At 39.8% G+C, this 20,000-nt stretch overlaps 4 protein-coding genes across 7 annotated transcripts in view; all 4 read left to right on the forward strand.

Annotated features, from left to right (window-relative positions):
- gata4 (GATA binding protein 4) overlaps nt 1-740 on the forward strand; it is a 6,616-nt gene extending 5,876 nt beyond the window's left edge. The window contains exon 6 of the mRNA XM_056763988.1: nt 1-740. This exon is cut by the window's left edge and continues 124 nt beyond it. The gene's annotated coding sequence lies outside the window, so the exon portion shown is untranslated.
- A 1,313-nt stretch (nt 741-2,053) lies between these two features.
- fdft1 (farnesyl-diphosphate farnesyltransferase 1) lies at nt 2,054-9,550 on the forward strand. 2 transcript variants are annotated; one of them, XM_056763987.1, is made up of 8 exons: nt 2,054-2,471; nt 3,745-3,842; nt 5,389-5,572; nt 5,650-5,778; nt 5,900-6,091; nt 6,366-6,542; nt 7,795-7,947; nt 8,652-9,550. In XM_056763987.1, exons 1-8 carry the CDS (start codon nt 2,373-2,375, stop codon nt 8,874-8,876), a joined length of 1,257 nt encoding a protein of 418 aa, XP_056619965.1. In that variant the 5' UTR covers nt 2,054-2,372; the 3' UTR covers nt 8,877-9,550. The 2 variants fall into 2 exon arrangements, with proteins under 2 accessions (XP_056619965.1, XP_056619964.1); XM_056763986.1 differs by lacking the exon at nt 2,054-2,471 and having other exon boundaries at nt 3,056-3,842.
- A 530-nt stretch (nt 9,551-10,080) lies between these two features.
- Nucleotides 10,081-13,059, forward strand: ctsbb (cathepsin Bb). Its single transcript, XM_056763989.1, has 10 exons — nt 10,081-10,142; nt 10,486-10,609; nt 10,730-10,815; nt 11,533-11,647; nt 11,720-11,835; nt 11,967-12,052; nt 12,121-12,264; nt 12,356-12,472; nt 12,549-12,677; nt 12,752-13,059. The coding sequence occupies exons 2-10, from the start codon at nt 10,487-10,489 to the stop codon at nt 12,826-12,828; spliced, it is 993 nt and encodes a 330-aa protein (XP_056619967.1). The 5' UTR covers nt 10,081-10,142; nt 10,486; the 3' UTR covers nt 12,829-13,059.
- Nucleotides 13,060-14,668: 1,609 nt separating this feature from the next.
- Nucleotides 14,669-20,000, forward strand: part of LOC130434120 (nuclear receptor coactivator 7) — an 8,817-nt gene continuing 3,485 nt past the window's right edge. The window contains exons 1-10 of one of the 3 annotated variants that reach the window (XM_056764071.1): nt 14,669-14,842; nt 15,076-15,173; nt 15,942-16,028; nt 16,465-16,625; nt 17,844-17,914; nt 18,060-18,167; nt 18,246-18,335; nt 18,409-18,516; nt 18,602-18,786; nt 19,017-19,645. In XM_056764071.1, the coding sequence (XP_056620049.1) occupies nt 15,982-16,028; nt 16,465-16,625; nt 17,844-17,914; nt 18,060-18,167; nt 18,246-18,335; nt 18,409-18,516; nt 18,602-18,786; nt 19,017-19,645 (1,399 nt within the window). In that variant the 5' untranslated portion in view covers nt 14,669-14,842; nt 15,076-15,173; nt 15,942-15,981. The other 2 variants (XM_056764070.1, XM_056764072.1) reach the window with 2 other exon arrangements.

The raw sequence follows: 20,000 nt of genomic DNA on the forward strand, positions 1-20,000 counted from the left end.
CCTCTCTGTATGACCCGCACAAGACCATCTGGTGATCGTCCGGCGTTAGAAACACAAACACACAGCAGTGTCTGAATTCAGGATTTGGATTCACGTGTGATTCAGAAAACAGCAGCGGATCATAAGAACATCATATAACATGAAGATCATGATGTTCCATCGGTGGAGAGGATCATCTCAAGCTGAACATGAGCTTTCTTCATCTTTAATCAAAGTATTTTTGTGATTTTCAACTCATTTCAATGACACTCATTTGCCACGTTTAAAGGTGGCAACGTTTAAAGGTGTCCAGCGGGACTGTGGATTTATTTCCATAGTTTGTGTTCTGGTCAAATACACAACTGATGTTCATGCTGCACAGTCAGATTATTTCTGTACATCTGACAATCTGGGTGTGACAACATGGATTCTGTCAGAACTAGTGGAAACCAGCAGTCATCTAGCTATGCCCTAGCAACCCCTAGCAACTATAGCAACAAACTAACATTCACCATAGCAACCACCTGTGATGTGTTCACAACTCAGTTTTCAGTCCCGTTTGGTGCTACAGAAGTGTGATGTGTGTCGAGTCTTTACAAACATCATCCACATGAAGATGAAATCACTCCTGCTGGACATGACTCCATCCTCACAGCCTCATGCATTTATTCACAGAATGCATCCTTCATCATGTTCATCATCAGTGATCTCACTCATCAGATAGTTTCAGAATAAATCCATTCAATAGATTCAGTTCCTAATTTGTCTCTGTTTGAAATCCATTCCATCATTCATTCATCCATCATAAGCAGCAAAGACACTTGCTGCGTCCCAATTCGCCTATGTATACTATGCCCTTAAAGTATGTACTGTTTTTGCTTTAGAAAACTATAAACATTTAAGTGTTTAGCAAAACTGTATCCAAACACTGGGATTACCAGAGCAATTGAAAGAGAGAGTTCTGCCAACTGAAGTCCAAAGCGCTGGAGCGTCACGTGATACATGGAGCCTTCAGATAGTTCCAGGAAGTTATGTTTTCACTTTAAATGATTTTTTTATTCATTAAATGGCTTTCGTCTTTAAATGGGTTAGAAGTTTTCCTCAGTTGGTCTGTTTGGTCGCAGCTCCATTACGAGTAACTATAGAGAGCCTCTATGAAACGTTCCATTGGAGTCAACAAAGATGACGCAACTCTCTCTTTTTAATGGCTCTGGGACATACTAACTCGAAACGGAAGTGGCCGTTGTTGCCTAGACGACACTGTGATCCTTAACCGACACGAATATCAAAATATCGCTTTTCCTCGCATTTAAGTATTTATTATTTTGTATGTAATGTATACTGTATACTTCCATTTATTAATGAACCCAGTTCATCTTTTATATGGTGTTATTAAACTCCGCCCACTCGCGGTGAGTTGTGGGTAACAAGACCATCCGGGTACTTTGAGAATACTCATTTCAGCATACTATGATTTGGGACATGCTCATTCTCTTTTAGAATACTAAATAGGACGCACAGTATGCGAATTGGGACGTAACAACTGTAGTGTATTGATAGATAAGTACTGACAGTAACTTCCCTAAAACATTTACAAACGTTCAGTTTAATACTTTTGTTCAATCTTCTGATATCACAGCTGAATGTCTGTAATTGCAATAGTACCTGTTGTGTTTATGACAATGAAGTAAACAGTGTTAAAGTTTTCCTTTCCAAACATATTATCTGACATTTCATTTCTAAACCGATCCCCTTATAAACCTTTAAAGCTTTTCTCATTCACCTGTAAAGAAAACTCTCACGTTACCTGTAATACTTTGCTTGTGTCATTGTGTAGTAATGTTGTGTATTGAGCTGTGTGTAAAATAATTCACTCCTTGTTTAACTATTGTGATACTCAACATATTTGTACATTCGATGAAATTCTGTGACGCTTGTTTTCATTCAGAGAGAGCGGTGAAGCTTTCCATGTATTCTATTTTATAATTCACATGAACAGAATTAACCTTAAAAACATTAAAACGTTGGCTAACTAAATCATTTTCTGTCCACTGTTTGGCATAAGTTGCGATCGTATAAGAATGAGAGATCTTGTTATACATCTGTAATAATCTCAATATACGAGTCCGCCTGTGTTTATAACGCCTCCTGACGTCATCAGAGACCTGGTCGAATGAGCGACTCGGACAGCTGTTGGTCCCGCCTATCTGCGGATGGGCGGGGCATCACACCAGTCGCTCTCGCCGCCCATTGGTCGCTGCGCTCTGAGCCCATGACGTATCAGCCAATCAAAGGCGTCAGATGATCGTGTGAGTGAAGATTGTGAGGATGTGTGTAAAGTTGAGCTCGTCTGTTCTTCTCATCGTCACTAGCGCACGTGCACACCTGTAGAAATGGACATTCTCAAGTCTCTGGGACACCCGGAGGAAATATATAACCTTTTTAAATATAAAATAGGAGGCTGTCGCTCTGTCATGCCCAAACTGGATTACGTGAGTAAACGCATTTTCAGTCTCGAAAACATCGGTCTCGCATGCATGAATGTCAATGTACAGTTATTTACATGCTTTGCACATGTCTGTTAAAGTGTATGTCAGGTGTCAACAAAGTCGACACGTGCAGTATATAGATGTGTTCGCAGTAATGCAGTATTATAGCATCTTGAACTTCACCATCAGTTATGACGATTGATTTGAAGGTGCACGAGCAGTCAGTGTGACCATCAGATGGGTTGAATTTAATCCCGTATCTTATATATATATATATAGAGGAGAGTAAGAGGTTAGTGTAAACAGAAAGATTTGACGGATGGAGGGGTCAGTCAGGGGGGCATGACAGCTAATCCCAATCCAACACACCGAGAGAGAGAGAGAGAGAGAGAGAGAGAGAGACATACATGCATACAGTATATATGCTTTATTCATATGTACCGCTAGATGTCTCAACAACCCGCAAGATGGTTTCAGAGTTGTTAATTTGATAGGGAAACATGTATAAATAATTCAACGGTCCAAGATGTATATAAATGTTGTAAATTATGTATCAAGTAATGGCACAGAATTAAAAAAATAATATGTGTATTTAAACATTTAACAATAAAATACATTTAACAAATAGACAAATGTACTGAACACTGTTTACTGTGTGTGCAGATCGTTTGTTTTGTTTCATAGTTTCAGTGACTTTCCTACGATAGATTCTCCACAATGGCTATATATAATACATAAGTGGGCGTGTCCACACTTTTGACTGACACTGCACATTGACACATTTCCTTGCGACTCTGTCGAAAACATGCGTTTGTTTTACGATAAAAAAGGGGCGGGGAATTAAAAGCCAGCCAATAAAAACAAAGCATGAGGGTCAAACTGCAATAAAAGTGCGCGTTCAGATCAGGTTACCGTGCGCTCACGTTACTTAAGACCGCGTGTTTGTGCGCTAAACGCCCCTCACTGCCCCTCACTGCTCATGCGCTTCAACTTCCCCAAACTCAATGACTTCTCAAGGAGTCTCCGGGATTTGATCTGAACGGTGTTCTTCAGATAAAGGCGCATTGGAGCGGGAATTCATGTGCGCATGGCCGGAGTTTGTGGCAAAAGCGCCGCGTCGCTCTCGGTGCTCAAGCGCTCGTTCTCGCTGCGCGCTTCCCCGCGCTCGGTGCTCGCCGGCGGGCGGCGAAGCGCGCAGGAAGGGAGGCTGGTGAGTCTTCCTCCACACCCGTTCAGGGCTCACCGACACCCCGCGTATGTGTGTTTCTCCTGTCAGGACTCCATGAGTGACACCCTGCGGACCTGCTACGCGTATCTGAACCAGACGAGCCGGAGCTTCGCGGCGGTGATCCAGGCGCTGGACGGAGAGTTACGGTAATGACGTGTGTCCGGTCCTCCTGTCAACACAGTCTTTACACAACCACACATACAGTCAACATGCGTGTAATGTTGGTTTATTGAATAGCGCGTGTGTTGTGGTGCATCATGGGAATCCGTTAAGTGACATTTGATTGTGAACACAACAGTTTTTGTTCTCTGTGGTTTTGTATCGTAGTGTTTTATTTTGCCATATGAAACCAAAGCTTTAGTTAGAACCTTCAGACAGATTCTAGAATGTTTCTTTAGTTTATCCAGCCAGGATTGTAGAGGATTGATTTTAACTAATGATATATCCTTTTTAATAACCTGAATTATTTTAGGACTAGAGATTATTGTCAACAAGTCATTCAGTGTTATTGTAATTTAATTACTTTTCCCTCGAAAGATTAAAGTAAGGATTGCTGTAATTACTTACTTCTGATGTCATGAAACTAAATACTGTGTAATATATGTGTGTGCAATAGTGGAATTGACATCAAAATCTGTGCTCACATTTGAAATACTTTGGTCAGTTAATAAACTACTTTATATAGTTTTATATTATTTATCTGAATGAATGAAAAGAGCCGTTTCATGTCTATCCTTTATTCGATTAATCAATACGGATGAACGATAAATTATTGGCCATATCGGTATCGGCCGAAAAATAAAAAATATTCCGATATATTAAAGCCGATAAATCATTTCCTCAGTTTAAACTGCTTCATCTGCACGCTGCTCACAGTTAAAATACAATACAGTACTGTGTTTCTATCGAGATTATTCACTTACTGTTATTCTCAAAACATTGCTGATGTAGATACAGTATGTAGATACAGTTTTTATGATGTGTATATTTATAAATTCAATATTTAAATTCTAGGAACAAAAGCATATTGTTTAAACCGACCTCTTGTCTGAATGCTTTCTGTCTTGAGACCGGTTAGACATGTGGCTATTGAAAACATTTTTCTGGAAAAACAACTATAATTTGTTAAATATACCAGAAAAGTTTGAAGGTTAAAGAAGGGTTCACTAGTGTAAAGTGGGAACATGATTTTCAGGAGAGGTAAATGTTTTCAATAAAAGCTGTTGTCCAATGTTTGGCTTTTGTTTCAGTCTTAGGGAATTTATATTCATATCTGTTTACTGTATATCGGCCAATATATCGGTTATCGGGCTTCCAATGTTAAAGAATAATCGGTTATCAACCAAAATTTACATATCGATGCACCCCTACTTATCAAGGTTGATGTATGATATAGAAAGTAATCAGTAATGAGTCATTAAATACTTTTTGGAGAGAATCATTTGGACAGTAATCTAATGACACTATTGAATATGTAATTAGTAACTAGTAATGGATTACTTTTTCAGAGTAACTCACCCAACACTGTAAATAAGAACGTGTGTGATGTGTCCTGATCAATTAAAGCCGTAGTTAAACCCATGTGATGATGGGTACAGGTCAGCTGAAGGAGAGGTTTGACAGTCACATGAAGGATTCGTGTAAATATATATGAATGTTAGATTGATGTCATGTTGTATTTCTCACGGACAGACATGCAGTGTGTATATTTTATCTGGTTCTGCGAGCCCTGGACACCGTAGAAGATGACATGAGCATCCCGCTGGAGCAGAAGGTTCCGTTACTGCACGACTTCCACACGTTTCTGTATCAGCCCGACTGGTGCTTCACCGAGAGCAAAGAGAAGGACAGACGCGTGCTGGAGGATTTCCCCACGGTCAGAACATGACTTCTGGCTTCTGGCTTCATGCTTTACTTGGTGAAGACCTGAACGTGTTGAACGTGTCTCTGCAGATTTCTGTGGAGTTCAGGAATCTGGGACCGGAGTATCAGGACGTGATCTCAGATATCTGTCACCGGATGGGAGTGGGCATGGCAGACTTTCTGGAGAAGAAAGTGGGATCCATGAAGGAGTGGGACTGGGTAAACTTTACACTTTTAATGGGTTCTGCTAATGCATTTCTGACATTCTGTGTATAACGTTTGTTGGTATAACTGTTGTTTATGTGTGTCTATTTGATAAAGTGTTTGTGTGTTTGTGTAGTACTGTCATTATGTGGCGGGTCTGGTCGGGATCGGATTGTCTCGACTCTTCTCGGCGTCTCAGCTGGAGGATCCTGAGGTGGGACGGGACACAGAACTGGCTAACTCCATGGGTCTGTTCCTTCAGAAGACCAACATCATCAGAGATTATCTGGAGGACCAGCGAGAGGGACGAGCTTTCTGGCCTCAGGAGGTACAACACACACCTTTTCAACAACACACTAAACTAAGCATCTTAAATGTCTTCTATCATTCTTGTTTCATTTTCATTAATGTGTTTAAAAATAGACTTGCTGCTAATATGTAGTTTAATAAAAAGTATTATTGATACTAGGATTATTCTATTTTTTAATAGTTTGAATAAATGAAACTTCTCGCAGGCAAATCTGTGACTTCTGTAACTTTAAGCGGTCAGACGATGTCATGATTTTTTAAATCAAACGCTCTTCATTATTTATGTGTCACAGGCCTGGAGTCAGTTCACATCACGTCTGGAAGATTTCGCTCATCCTCAGAACCTGAGCTCCGCCCTTTCCTGTCTGAACCTGCTGGTGACAGATGCGCTCCGTCACGTCCCTGATGTCATCGCGTATCTGTCCCGACTTCGCAACCAGAGCGTCTTTAACTTCTGTGCCATTCCTCAGGTACCTGCAGGAGATCTCCGTGTCCTTTAACTCTGACGGTTTATCATGAAGCCCAAGAAGTCTTGTGGTTATTTATATGTTTAAACTTTACCTAAGCAGCTAAACTAAAACAAGCACCAATTAAACATGAATGGCATTAAAATGAGACGACACTGTAGATGCTGATTGTGCTCGGGCTCTCTCCGTCTTCTTCTTTTCTGATGTTGTCATCTTCAATGTTTTCATAGTTTGTGGTTTCCTTACATCCTCCTTTTCACAGCAAACATAAAGTCTGTTCCGAGCATCTTGTTTTATTTTATAAAACGGTCAGTTCTGGTCATTGATTCTGATTGGCTGAGCCGAGTTCTTAGCCGTTATAAATGACCCCCATTTATAACAGACTAGCATAATAAATAACTGTTTTAAAAAAGCAATGAGCCGTGTGAAGCAGTGGGTAACAGAACATTTTACAACATCAGAGGGGGTTTTAATGACTCCTCTTCATGTCGTGCCACAACACCCTCGGCTGTTATAAAATCCACTGTAACCCACTGCTTCACACGGCTTATTGCTTTTTTAAAACAGTTATTCAATCTATTGTTATTATTTAAGTTATTGCTTAAATGTTTCTCCGCCTTTACCCTCAGAGTCAGTACGGATCCACTGATTCACAAATATTCATGCAGCAGACACTTTTATCCAAAGTGAGTTAAAAGATCATTTAACATCAGTCGATATCCTCTGATCGAACGTCTCCACTGATGCTTCACAGACATCATAGAAACCCTGCGGCTTTAGTTTCAGACTCCACAAACTGAAAAGTAAATCTGGACTGTGTTAGGAACCTGTTGTCAGGAGTGTGTCATTAAAGTGTTTCATGAGGAATATTGTTTACAGTATTAAACTGATATATTAAACACCATATTTGAACATATTTGCTAGTACAGTATTGCACTTAATTCCTGTAAAATGTACAGAGATGTGACGTGGTATTTTCCAGTTTGGATTTGGTACGTTTATTTTAAAAGAAATGTTTTTAAGTGAAATGTAAATTCAAAGCACAACCACGGTTATTCTAGTTTTGCATTTTAAGGTGAAGTCATGTGCTTTTCTTACATTATTATAATTATTGTCAAATGTTAATTTCAACATTTCTGACTTTCATTTAGTTCAGTTTCGCAAAAATATTTTGGCCTTCATTTGTTTGAATAAGCATTAATGTTGTAATAGTTTTGTTTATCTGTAATAACTTTGTGTTGTTTGAACGTCGCAGGTGATGGCGATAGCGACTCTTTCAGCATGTTACAACAATCCTCAGGTGTTTCAGGGTGTGGTGAAGATCCGTAAGGGTCAGGCTGTGACTCTCATGATGCAGGCCACAAACATGAGCGCTGTACAGAGTATTATGGCACAGCACACTCAAGAGGTGAGTGACAAATCATGATTCATTTGAATTCCAGCGTTATGGACGTGATATAAAAATGCTCAGAGAAATAATTTGTTACGATTATATTGAAGCATCTGTTTATATTTTACTGAACTCTTGTTGATAGAGTCTAATCATCAAAAAATGTCAGTGTATGAAAAAAATATATATTTAAAAAGGGAAATAAACATGCGTTATGGATGTGACAAAAAAGGACACGTTTTTTGGGAGACGATAAACTTTGTAGGATTTCTGTAAAATAAAGAGCACAATCCTGAAGTAATAATACACAACGAATGGAGAAGTGATGCCTCTTTATAGAAGAGCAAATAGTTTCTTTATATTCATTTTCATGTGTTCATTTATGAGGAATATGAAGCGTTATGGATGTGACAATCCTGAAAATGGCTCTTACCTGACTATGAAAAATCATGAAGTAAAAATAAAACACATGCTTTACAAATTTGTAGAGAGATCTCACATGAGTATTTGAACCTCCAAATGTTAGAATCTGTGCTGTTACCAGAGTAAAAACTTTATTTTTTCACTGTAAGGTTGACATTTTCACGGAATTGGCCATTTCATATAAGAGTACAAATGTTTTGACATCAGTGTTATTGATGTCCTGACATCGCCTGCAGACGATTAAATAATCTGTTTACCACAGTAAAATTTATCCTGTGTCATCTCATCCTCTCCCAAAGATTCTGCAGAAAGTGTCCATGACAGATCCCTCTCGAGAGAAGACGCTGTGTATCCTGACTGTGATCAGAGAGAAGAGTTTGTCTCCTGCCGCTCTGTCCTTGAGAGCACATCACCTGTCGCCCGTCTACGTGTCGGCGGCCATGCTGCTGGCGGCTCTCAGCTGGCAGTATCTCAATGCCACCGCGGGTCAGCCACCAGGGGGTGCAGACATGCATGGACACTGACTTTAACACACAGACACAGAGCGTCTGGGTATCTGCTCATATCCTTCACTTGAGAGGGAGTTTTAATCTCGTGAAATTGTGACTTGATTACGTTTCACCACAAAGTCAAAAGGGAATCCTTTCTGTTTGGCCGAGATTTGTTTTTTGGGTTGGACGATTCATCCTTAACTTCAAGGATGAGTGCTGAAAATGTGAGAAATACTGTAATGTTCTCATTCTTGGGAGATGTTAACTCTCATGAAACCGGTTTTGATTGTATGTGTTTTATTCTGTTGTGTGAAGCCCCTCCCTGTCATATTTCACCCGTAAACAAAAAGAGAGAAATACAAAATCCATTGAAGGATTAAAGTGGGATTTTTTTGCATGACCCATCTGACTTTACCTTCCAACGCACCTGAAGTCTGGAAGTGATGTGGAAGTGAAACTGTTTGATTTGAGGGTGTTTAAGAACACACACATATATATATATATTGATCTGTGTGTGTGTCGTGTGTCACATCTCTGCATGTTTCATGTGTGATACGCGGCGGTGTGACCGTACAGCAGATGACAGTAAAGTGACCTTAAGATTCAGCTTTTATGTAAAGATCTTTGTACATATGCAGATGTCAGATGATTTAGATTTGCTTGTTTGTAATGTGCAGGGTTTGATTTGTAAATAAAAGATCAAATATGTTTACAAATACGATTTTGTGTTTTCATACCATGATTTAACATGCATCTCTTCCATCTTATTGATGTCTGGGAGAAATAATTGAGATAAGGTAAACATTCTTAAGTCATTTCTCATCAAATTGACTCAAATCCAGATGATTTCACTTCTACGATCTACATTAATCTACACCTTCAGACTCTTCATGTGTCTCAACATTTACACTCTATTTTATGAGAAACATCTGAGATGGTGAAACATTTTCCTCTGGGAGTCGTCTGTGTCCCCTTAGCAATGCCTTAGTAACCCCCGGCAAAACTGGAGAAGCATCCAAATCGTCCCCAGCATCATGGCTGCAAGATTTGCAGGAAGCCTGTAGATCATTCAAAGTTTTTGTCATGAGAGAGTCAGATGTTTGTCAGCGAGACATGATTCTGATGATAAACTGGAGAGATGTTGTTCATGCAGACGTTAACAGATCATCCGACTTTTGGACTTTCGTGTGTCTGATGACAGCTGTAACACGCACCTGACAGTCTGTCACATGATGATGTGGTTTTTAAAGCAGACGGTTGAGTAGCGTGTCATTCTGTGCTCTGACAAACTCAGATCAGGTACTGTAAATCTCTTTCTGCTCACATTTCTTTCAGCGTAAAGAACAAATCTGATATTTGTGATTAAACTGAAGTGATGATTGTGAAGGGATTCCGTTTCAGCAGATTTCTTAAGATTTTATCAAAACAATTCCTTTTTTACTTGTTGTTGCACTTTAGCTGAACTTTGCAGGAATTGAGTGTTTAGTTAAACTCAGAAATATCACAACAGTGCTGAAGACATAATTTAAAGGATGTTAACAGAGTTTATTTGATTTTGACTTTCACACTCAAATTTGTCGTTTTAAGATATTTAATTGAAGATATCTGAAGAGTAACTATCAGATCTGCTTGTCTTATTCAGGATGAATGGTGTACAGCTGCTGTGTCTGTTCTGCGTGCTGTCCGTCACCTGGGCCCGCCCACAATTCTCCACATGGTCACATGACATGATCAACTACATCAATAAAGCCAACAGCACATGGACGGTAAGAGTGAAGTGATGATGATGATGATGAAGATCTGCTGTCTGTCACACCTGCCGTGTCTCTCTGTCTCTCTCTCTTCCTCTGTATTTTATTTCTCATTTTCACTCTCTGTCTTCACAGGCTGGTGTGAGTTTTCAGGATGTGGAGTTCAGTTCTCTGAAGTCTCTCTGTGGAACTCTACTGAGGGGACCGAGACTGCCGTATACGTCAGTAATATATCTGAATCGTCTGAATATATCAACTCTTCTTGAACTCTAAAGTTCATTTCACTCTTTGAAAACAGTATTCGATGCCATAGAAGAACCTTTTTTGACTAAATGGTTCAATAGAGAACCTTAAACATCCGATGAACCTTTCTGTTTCACAATTTTCTTTGTGGTGAACAAAGAGAAGATGAAGATGACAAGGTATAAAGAGATGGTTCTTTACAGAACCTTTGATCAAACGGTTCTTCTATGGCATCACCGCGAAGAACCTTTTATGTACATAAAGTATTATTAAGTGATGACAGACACACGGAGGTGTTTATGTAAACATAAAATAAACAAATATACAAACATTGAATTGACAAAATAAAAAATGTATAAAGTTTGGTTCCAAAGTGAGATAACTCCGTTTTTTTAAATGTTAAAAGATCATGGTTTTTATCATGTTAACATGTGTGTTATTTGGCTGTATTGTTAAATTATTATGTCTTAAATCAAAACAGACCAACAGCAGTTTGATATAAAAATATAATAAAAAACATGATTTTTTTCAATCTCATGTTGGAACCAAACTCTTAATTTCCTCTTCTTCCTAATAAAAAACCTTTTGAATCTTTGCTGAGAGAACATATTGAAGCGGGCAAACAGGAGTACTGGTGGTGTTAGAGTTCCTGTGGATAAAATCAATTGTGTTTGTTTGTGTTTTCAATTCTTCAGAGTAAAACACGCGACCAACATGAAACTGCCCGACACGTTTGACCCGCGGAGTCAGTGGTCTTACTGCAAAACTCTCAGTCAGATTCGAGATCAGGGGAACTGCGGCTCGTGCTGGGTAAGATCACGCGTGTGTGTGTTTGAAGCTTCAAACTCAAGTGTGTGTACTCGTGTGTTTTTACCTCCGCAGGCCTTCGGTGCGGTCGAAGCCATTTCTGACCGCATCTGTATTCACAGTAAAGGAAAAGTGTCGGTGGAGATCTCCGCTGAAGATCTGCTCTCCTGCTGTGATGAATGTGGATTTGGGTACGTCTCATCTAACACAAACGTCTCTTTAACATCTCAGTAAATAAGAAACATTCAATCTGTGAAGAACCAGAAGAAACATCAGAGATGAAGTTTGAAGGATGATGTGATGTGATGTTTTTATGAGGCAGGTGTTCTGGAGGTTTTTTGGCTGAAGCGTGGCAGTACTGGACTACATCTGGTTTGGTGACTGGAGGTCTTTATAACTCCAACGTTGGTGAGTTTGGACACTGAAGGTCATTAAAATACCAGCAGTGTGATTGCGATTCACGTCTGTGTCTGTAGGTTGCAGAACGTACACCATTCCACCCTGTGAACATCACGTCAACGGCACACGTCCTCCGTGCACGGGTGAACACCAAACTCCAAAATGCAACAGCGAGTGTCTTCCTCAGTACAGCGTGCCATACAAGAAAGACAAACACTTTGGTGAGCACGTGTCAATCTTCATTCCCATCCAACAGAAGATCTCTTTAAGATGTTCTCGTCGACAAAGACCTGTTCTCTGTTTCTCCTGCAGGACATAAGTCATATAACGTTCCCTCCGATCAGCAGCAGATCATGACTGAATTATTCACCAACGGTCCAGTGGAGGCGGCGTTCACCGTCTACGAGGATTTTCTGCTTTATAAGACAGGTCAGAAACCACCACCTCACGGCACTTACTGCTCTTGATACATCACTGCTCCGTTGAGTTTCTGTTGATTTGTCAGGTGTGTATAAGCACGTGAAGGGCTCGGCGCTGGGAGGTCACGCTGTCAAGATTCTGGGATGGGGAAGTGAGAATGGAACTCCTTACTGGCTGGTCGCAAACTCCTGGAACAGTGACTGGGGTGACAAGGGTATGAAACAAATCCCACAGAACACTCCACGAAACACATTTACACCGGGAGTGATGTCACGTTTTCTTCTGCAGGATATTTTAAGATCTTAAGAGGACAGAATGAATGCGGGATTGAGAGTGAAATGGTTGCTGGAATACCGCAGTTGTGAGGGCGGAGCCACGTGAACATCTCACCTGTGATGGACCTCAGAATACAGATTCAACAGTTGACGTCACACATGTGTTGTGGCATTATTCAAATGGACACACACAGTTTAAATGATTTTAACAGTCCAATCATACATTATGTTTTTTATTTGAATAAAACAAATACAGCACATTAAAACGCTTTCATTAACATTTGTTGTATGGTCATGTCTTAACAAACTGTTAAAGTGCTTGTAATACATTTACATTAAGTCATTTAGCAGTCGCTTTTATCCAAAGCGATTTACAAGTTATATAACTGGATTAAACTGGATCATTATTTGGAAATCAATGTGGTTATTGAAAACTACAGCATTCACCAGACATTCAGTTTTAGACACAAATGTGATTGATCATGAATCAACACTATCAGATAAAATCATTGACTGTCTTCCAGAGTAAATAATATTATTCACATGTTGGAATATTGTTAAATAATTGAAAAATTATTTGAAGACATTTTATGAACACTTGTAGGTTTTAACGGAAACCACAGCAGGCCTGACCCCTCCAGAACCACAGACATATATATATATATATATATTAACTAGACGCCTCATTGTCCACTGCATCGTTTGTCATCTATTGTCATACGGAACTGTTAAAACTCAGGCTTGTCAAGCAATCATTTAGACTTAATAATTGTGTGCAGATCACTAATGTGAAATAATTTAATGTAGATTAGATGCTCATGATCAGAACCACTCGCACACTTTAAAATCCTGGGAAAAATCAAAACAATGCGTCTTTACTTTATAACTATATATATTTCATGAATAATGCACAACAACGTTATTTCTTTGACTACATGATCACATACATCATGATTTACTTCTGTAACGGTTTTACAGAATAATAAAATAACATCTTTTATCTTGGAAAATGTCTAAAATTAGAACAGAAAAAACATTTCCACAGTAACAAACATTAGTTTCTATATCATGTGTAAATTAAACTATCTTACATTGGGTGTCTCAGAAACAATCTCTACATGTCTGTGTTTTATTCTCGACTACTGCAACGTGGTTACTTATTGTGTGGCCTTTAACATATCACTGTGTTATCCTCACGAATAACAGACACCAAACAATGGATTTCACATCTCATTATGACAACCATTGACTTTAAAATAGGTTATAACTATCTAAATATGAAGCAAATGAAGTTGTTCTCTACGAATTTCGTAAACCATTGAAAAATGTTTAGAAATGTAAACGTGATTGTGCTTTTAATGCCGAAAACGTGCAGCTCTCCCGTCTGGTTCAGTGGGCTGTTAGTGCTCTGTTGCCCTCACTAATATGGCGGCGCTGTCGATGACGTATCGCAGCAGCGGAGAAAAGCGGCCGACGCGGCGTCTAAGTATTTATTATTATGTCTATGTACAGAACCACAGTTTAAAAATGTGTTATCAATACTGTCAAAAAGCCCCATATGACAAGACATTAAACAGGTATATAAGACCATTCAAAAAGCTCCAAAACATCAGAATTACACAATTGCAAAAGCGTCTGAGAAGTAAAATCAAATGTTAATTTAATAAATGCATGCATATATATTTCAGGCCGTGTGACCAATATCAGTATTGTAAAACATTAAATCGCGTATGCTTATTACGGTTAATCTGGGACACCGCTCCAGTGTTTATTCCCTGTTGTTACAAATTTCAATCAACGGGACTCTTACTGTAAACTTTTGCATGGATGTCATGTGACTGAAATCACATGACTTTGTGAAGCGTTTCCTCAGAAAGGGGCGGAAATGAAACATGAAATAGCCTAAATAAAAAAAATCTTATGAAGTCTTAGGAAATTAAATATTTTTTTATGAAAATGTGTTCCATATAAGAGCCAGTTAATATTGAAATAAAACATGTCTACGTCTGCGCTTTCTCGTGTCCTGTCAATCACAGCTCAATGGGCGCGGTCGGGTGGACTTTGACCTATGAAAAGAGGCTGATTTAAATCCAGATATGAATAAGTAAAACATTTGTTTTGCACACCCAAACACACACGAGTAGCGATTCAGAGAAGTGTTCAAGTCATGATAACAGACGACGGGTTTTTAACGAATGTATAAATATAAAACAACCGAAGAGACTCGTCAGGACTGCAATGGCTTTAGCTTTAGCCCGTTAGCATGCGTTAGTTACTAACGTTATATGTGTGTGTTTATATAAACAGCACAAGAGCAACATTGTGTTTTCATCTTAGTTCTGATGAATAAGACGTTTGTGATGATTCTCGACGACTGATGCTGATAAATAAACTGAAGATGTGAAGTGTTGACTGGATCTTCAGTGTTTGTTTAGGTGGGTTTATTGTTGATTGTCTCAACACATGTGCATGCATGCATTTATTTCCTGCACTTGGTATTGCATGCATGCATTCACCTTCAGTGAATGTTGGTGTTGATATGTATATTGTGTGTGTAATGCATGTGATGTCGTTCGTGCATTTATATTATCTAGCTCTTGTGTATACTGGATAACGTTTCTTGCTTATGTAGATATAAATGCATCTAGTGACGTGTGTTGTTCTCTCTTGTGTTTATTATCTTATAGTTGCAATGGCTGTAAAACATTTCATTCGATGTTTCGAGCATTAATTTACTTTTATTATAAGAATATTCACAGTACAGTAAATGACTATATAAGTAAGGCGTCCGCCATATTGGAACGGTCAAATCCATTGTGTGCACGCACGTAAATCCACGTGATTTCCTCTCTATACGTGATGGACGTGGGGTTAGCCCTCTTTCTATTGGCTTTAGAGGGAATTTTGTCATTTAGGACCATGTTATCATTGCAGATTGATTTGAGATATCAATGATGTAGTGTTATCAGTCTACTCACTTTTATCTCAAATCAAACATCAGATGTGCGATGTGTGATCTTCTCATGGCTTTGCCCAAAAACAACAAGTCTCATCCCATATGAACCGACAGTTTTTGGCCGGGGTTCTTATGGTATCTCTGGAGTTATTGCAGCATCCCATTGACCCACGACAGGAGATAAAGGCGAACATGTTTAAACCGTGATGTTTACTTCTCTTCTGCATTCTGTGTTCATGGATGACAGAGCGTTGGAGAGAACATCATCCAGAGCTGCTTGACTTCAGATGTCCATGATGGAGAAGAACGAGACGAGGCCAGGATACTTCGCCAGGTCTGAATGAATCTTTAGATGAATATTTATACAGATGATGGAAGCGTGATGTTACGGTCTGTCTGAAAGAGGAAGTAGCACCTTTCTTTGGGTTATTTCATTTTGAAGAGATTACTAACACAGATTGTGATCTAAGTTTTGTTACAGGTGTGAATGTGTTATTTGAGTCAAAAAAAGTAGTATTTTAAAATTCATCTTCACATCCGCTTTAGTGAAAAGCAGAAGGGAAATTAAAATGCATGAATTCTGTATTCTGAGCCGATTTCCTTCTAAAAATCTGTGTCTTTAAGAAATAGTTCAGTCAAAAATAACATCATTTATTCTCTTTCTCATGTGTAAATCTGTATGGGAGTCGTTCTTCAGTGGAACACAAAAGAAGATATTTTGAGAAATGTTGCAATGGAAGTCAATGTAGATCACTTTGGTTTTTCATCAGACTGAAGAAGAGACGGCAGATGAAACAGAGCCAATCAGAGAAAGCGTTGGCTGAGCAGATCCAATCAGATCCAGAGACAAAGACGCCAGTCATCCGTGAACCTGCTTCTATTGGACAATCTCAGGGGGAGAATCCAGAAACCAAGAGAGGCCAAAGGAAAGGTAAACGTGTGTAATTCATCTGAGGGATATTGAGTCTGAAACGAGTGTTTTGGTCGTTAAAAAAATCCTAATTTATTTATGAATCTCCCACAGGCTCTTTATTCTTTCTTTATAATAATGAGTTGTGCACGATAAAAACACATTCTGCTAAGCATATATCCTGGAAAAACAAGCGATCACTATTTGACGTGATGAAGGAAATATGTCAGCCAGGAAGCTTGAAAACACAGGAAGAGCGGCACACGGCGTGACCCCAGATATTGAAAACTGTAGTGGACGTGTCAAAGGTCACGGTGTGTTTTACAGGACAAGTGATCTGATGCGTGTTTAAACATTGTCTGCTCTCTTTGTGTTTAATTCAATTCAAATGTATTTCTATAGTGCTTCTCAACATTAGAAAAAAATGCATTACATTACATCTAAAATAAATGATTCTATTTACTTTAGCCGTGTCATATGTCCCCTTTGAAGCAAAACTAACAAGTGACCTATCATTTTTGTTAAAACATGAAATTAGTTACATTTACATGGATTTTATGACACTTGTTTCATATTTTTTCAAGTTAAAGGGGTCATATGACACGGCTAAAGGAATATTCTGGTTGATTTAGATGTATTGTAATGTGTAAACAGGATTTAAGGTTCAAAACGTTGTATTTTCCACACACATGCATGTTTGTATCTCCTCTTTTGATTTTTGATAAAGCTCATATCTCTGATGAGCGAGGTGTGCTCTGATTGGCCAGTTAAGGGTAAATGAGTGAAATGTAATGCCTCTGACCATATTTGGAACATCAGGTTCCTCTTCAATTGTACTGACAGGTACACCACATTACTTGCGTATACATTTTGGCGGTCTTCTGCTGTGTTTCCACCAGACGCCAATGAAGCGTTAAGCGCAAGTGATTTAAATGTTAAGTCAATGCAAAGACGTGATAGACATCCTGCGGCGCGTATCGCATGAATGAGGCGGCACGAATTGAGAGTTTCGGGCGTTTGAAAAATCTGAACCTTGCCGAATATTTGCGCAACGATAACCAATCAGGAGCTTGCTCTAGTAATGACGTGATTATGACGTAGCAAGCAGAGACCGTGGCTGTGGTCAGTGTCATCATGCTCTGTGTGACTTCATGTTTGTGAGCATGTTTTGTGAACATGTGTTTTTGTGTGTGACACTATTTGTGTTTAAATGAAAGTGTTGTCTCCTCTTTCTTTCAGATGACAACAGTAAATCGTACAGTCAGAGCAAGAAAGAGAAGAGTAAACCAGCAGGGACTGTGGAGTATATGGTGAGTTACTGTATATTACTGTACAATAAATGTTGCCTGAATGCTTTTAAAGCTGCTTTGCAACAATGATAAATGGTTCAAATTAAATTAAACATGAATTTGTGTACAGCAGTCAAAAAGAGTTTTTGTTTGTTTTGACCGGCAGGTTGAAGCGATGGACACACTGAACAGCATTGCTCTGAAATTCAACAACACTCCAAATCAACTGGTGCAGTTAAACCGTCTGTATTCACACAGTGTCGTACCTGGACAGGTGAGCGGACACGACACGTGCGATAGCTGCTCATCATTCCTTCTGTTCGGTGTCTTTGTGAAGATCTGTCTTTTCTAGACATTGTTTGTTCCTGATGTGGACCAATCAGGGCGCGGCTCTCAGACGGACGACCTGATCAACACAGACTCATCTGAGAGGAAGCTGAAGGTAAGACGGCTCAAGAACACTTTGGTTTCTGACTCGAGCTCAGGTCATGACACGCCTCTGATGTCTCTGTCAGTCGAGCAGTCGGCCCGTGAGGAGAGAGACGTCACCGGCGTCTGAAGACGAGAGTCTCGCCACCGTCAAATTCATCAAGATGAGCTGCAAATACGTCACGGATGGGATGGTGAGCATCTCGTTACAAATCATGTGACGTCACAAGTGCCCTCCGAGAGTTTTTCCTGACGTTTCATTGGTTGCGTGTGCCGTAGGGCGTCGTCGGGGGTGTGATGATTATAACGCCCAACAACATCATGTTTGACCCGCACAAGTCCGATCCCGTGGTGATCGAGAACGGCTGCGAGGAGTACGGTCTCATCTGTCCCATGGAGGAGGTTCTGTCTGTGGCGCTGTACGATGACATCTCACGAATGAAACTGAAGGACGCGCTGCCGTCGTAAGACACGCCCTCGTCATGTCTCACATCACATGTGTCTGTGTGTCTTCTTTAGTTCTCTTCCTCACTCTTTATTTGTCTAGTTTTTACATCACACACGTTTCGCTTACTTTGGTTCATTTTATCGCGTTTGTTTGTTTTGCATGTTCGTTTCATTTGAGGTGTTTTGTTTTCCTCTTTTAATTCCACCATCTTTCCATTGATGATGATGGCCACTGATGTGCTGGTAGTGATGAACCCCAGGATCTCTGTCCGTTATACAGGCCGGGAGAGTGGGAGGAGCTTCCCTCCGAGCAGGACCTCAACCCTTTCAGTCGCTACGAGGTGCTCGGACCTCCCAGCCGTCCCATCGTATTGGATGATATTGCAACGGCGGTGTCTGACATCTCGGCGTGTCAAATGGCAGATAAATCACCGTCAGATGAAGGATTTACTGAATTAGAACTGCCACAGAGCGACTTTAACACTACCTGCCCCAGTCAGGAGGGAGCGTCATTTCACCAGAACTATACACTGAGAGACACGAGGAACCCATCGTGCTCAGACCAAAAAGCAGAAGATGAAGGACTCTATCATCGGTCCACAGAGGACAGCGGGGTGTTACTTCAGTCGGTTTCAGATGGGATACGTGAACCTGACGCGGCGGTGCATGATGGGAATGAGGTTAATAAAAACGTGAGCGAAGGGGCGGTGAAAGAGGAGACCGCATTGGACGGAGGCTGTGCTGAAGTTGAGACGCAAAAACACCAGAAAGAATCAACATCAGATGGAGAGACTGCTGACGCTGAGAGACGCAGACGCACCAGTGAGACTGACGTCAAGTCATGGCTGTTAAAAAGACTGCAGGGACCAATCGAAGGTGAGTCTGTGTGATTGACAGCACACACCGGCCAGTGGTGGCCAGAGATGTCCGATTCAAACATGACAAAACTAAACAAAATGGTTAACTGTCACACATAGTTTGTCTTTCCACCACAAATAATCACAAATAATAAAAAAAACAGTTATATTATCTAGTTATCACTGTTGTTCTAAAAATGTGTAATGTATTATTGCTAAAAGGATACAGATGCCACACATAAGATTGTGAAAACAATTCAGGACACGAATCATTGGATCTGTGTGTTACTTAAAGTCCCAGTGAAAATAAAAATGACAATTCTTATTTTTTCAAGAAATATTGCAGCGTTTATAGTAAATAGTTGATCAATGTG

Source organism: Triplophysa dalaica, chromosome 13 (genome assembly GCF_015846415.1).
Source record: "Triplophysa dalaica isolate WHDGS20190420 chromosome 13, ASM1584641v1, whole genome shotgun sequence".
Lineage (NCBI taxonomy): Eukaryota > Metazoa > Chordata > Actinopteri > Cypriniformes > Nemacheilidae > Triplophysa > Triplophysa dalaica.

Coding starts and splice junctions, on each gene's coding strand:
- ctsbb (XM_056763989.1), top strand. CDS start 10,487: ATGAATGGTGTACAGCTGCTGTGTCTGTTCTGCGTGCTGTCCGTCACC. Junction 10,816..11,532: donor GGACCGAGACTGCCGTATAC/GTCAGTAATATA, acceptor TCAATTCTTCAG/AGTAAAACACGCGACCAACA. Junction 12,265..12,355: donor CAAGAAAGACAAACACTTTG/GTGAGCACGTGT, acceptor TTTCTCCTGCAG/GACATAAGTCATATAACGTT.
- fdft1 (XM_056763986.1), top strand. CDS start 3,556: ATGGCCGGAGTTTGTGGCAAAAGCGCCGCGTCGCTCTCGGTGCTCAAG. Junction 3,843..5,388: donor GCGCTGGACGGAGAGTTACG/GTAATGACGTGT, acceptor TCTCACGGACAG/ACATGCAGTGTGTATATTTT. Junction 6,092..6,365: donor GAGCTTTCTGGCCTCAGGAG/GTACAACACACA, acceptor TATGTGTCACAG/GCCTGGAGTCAGTTCACATC.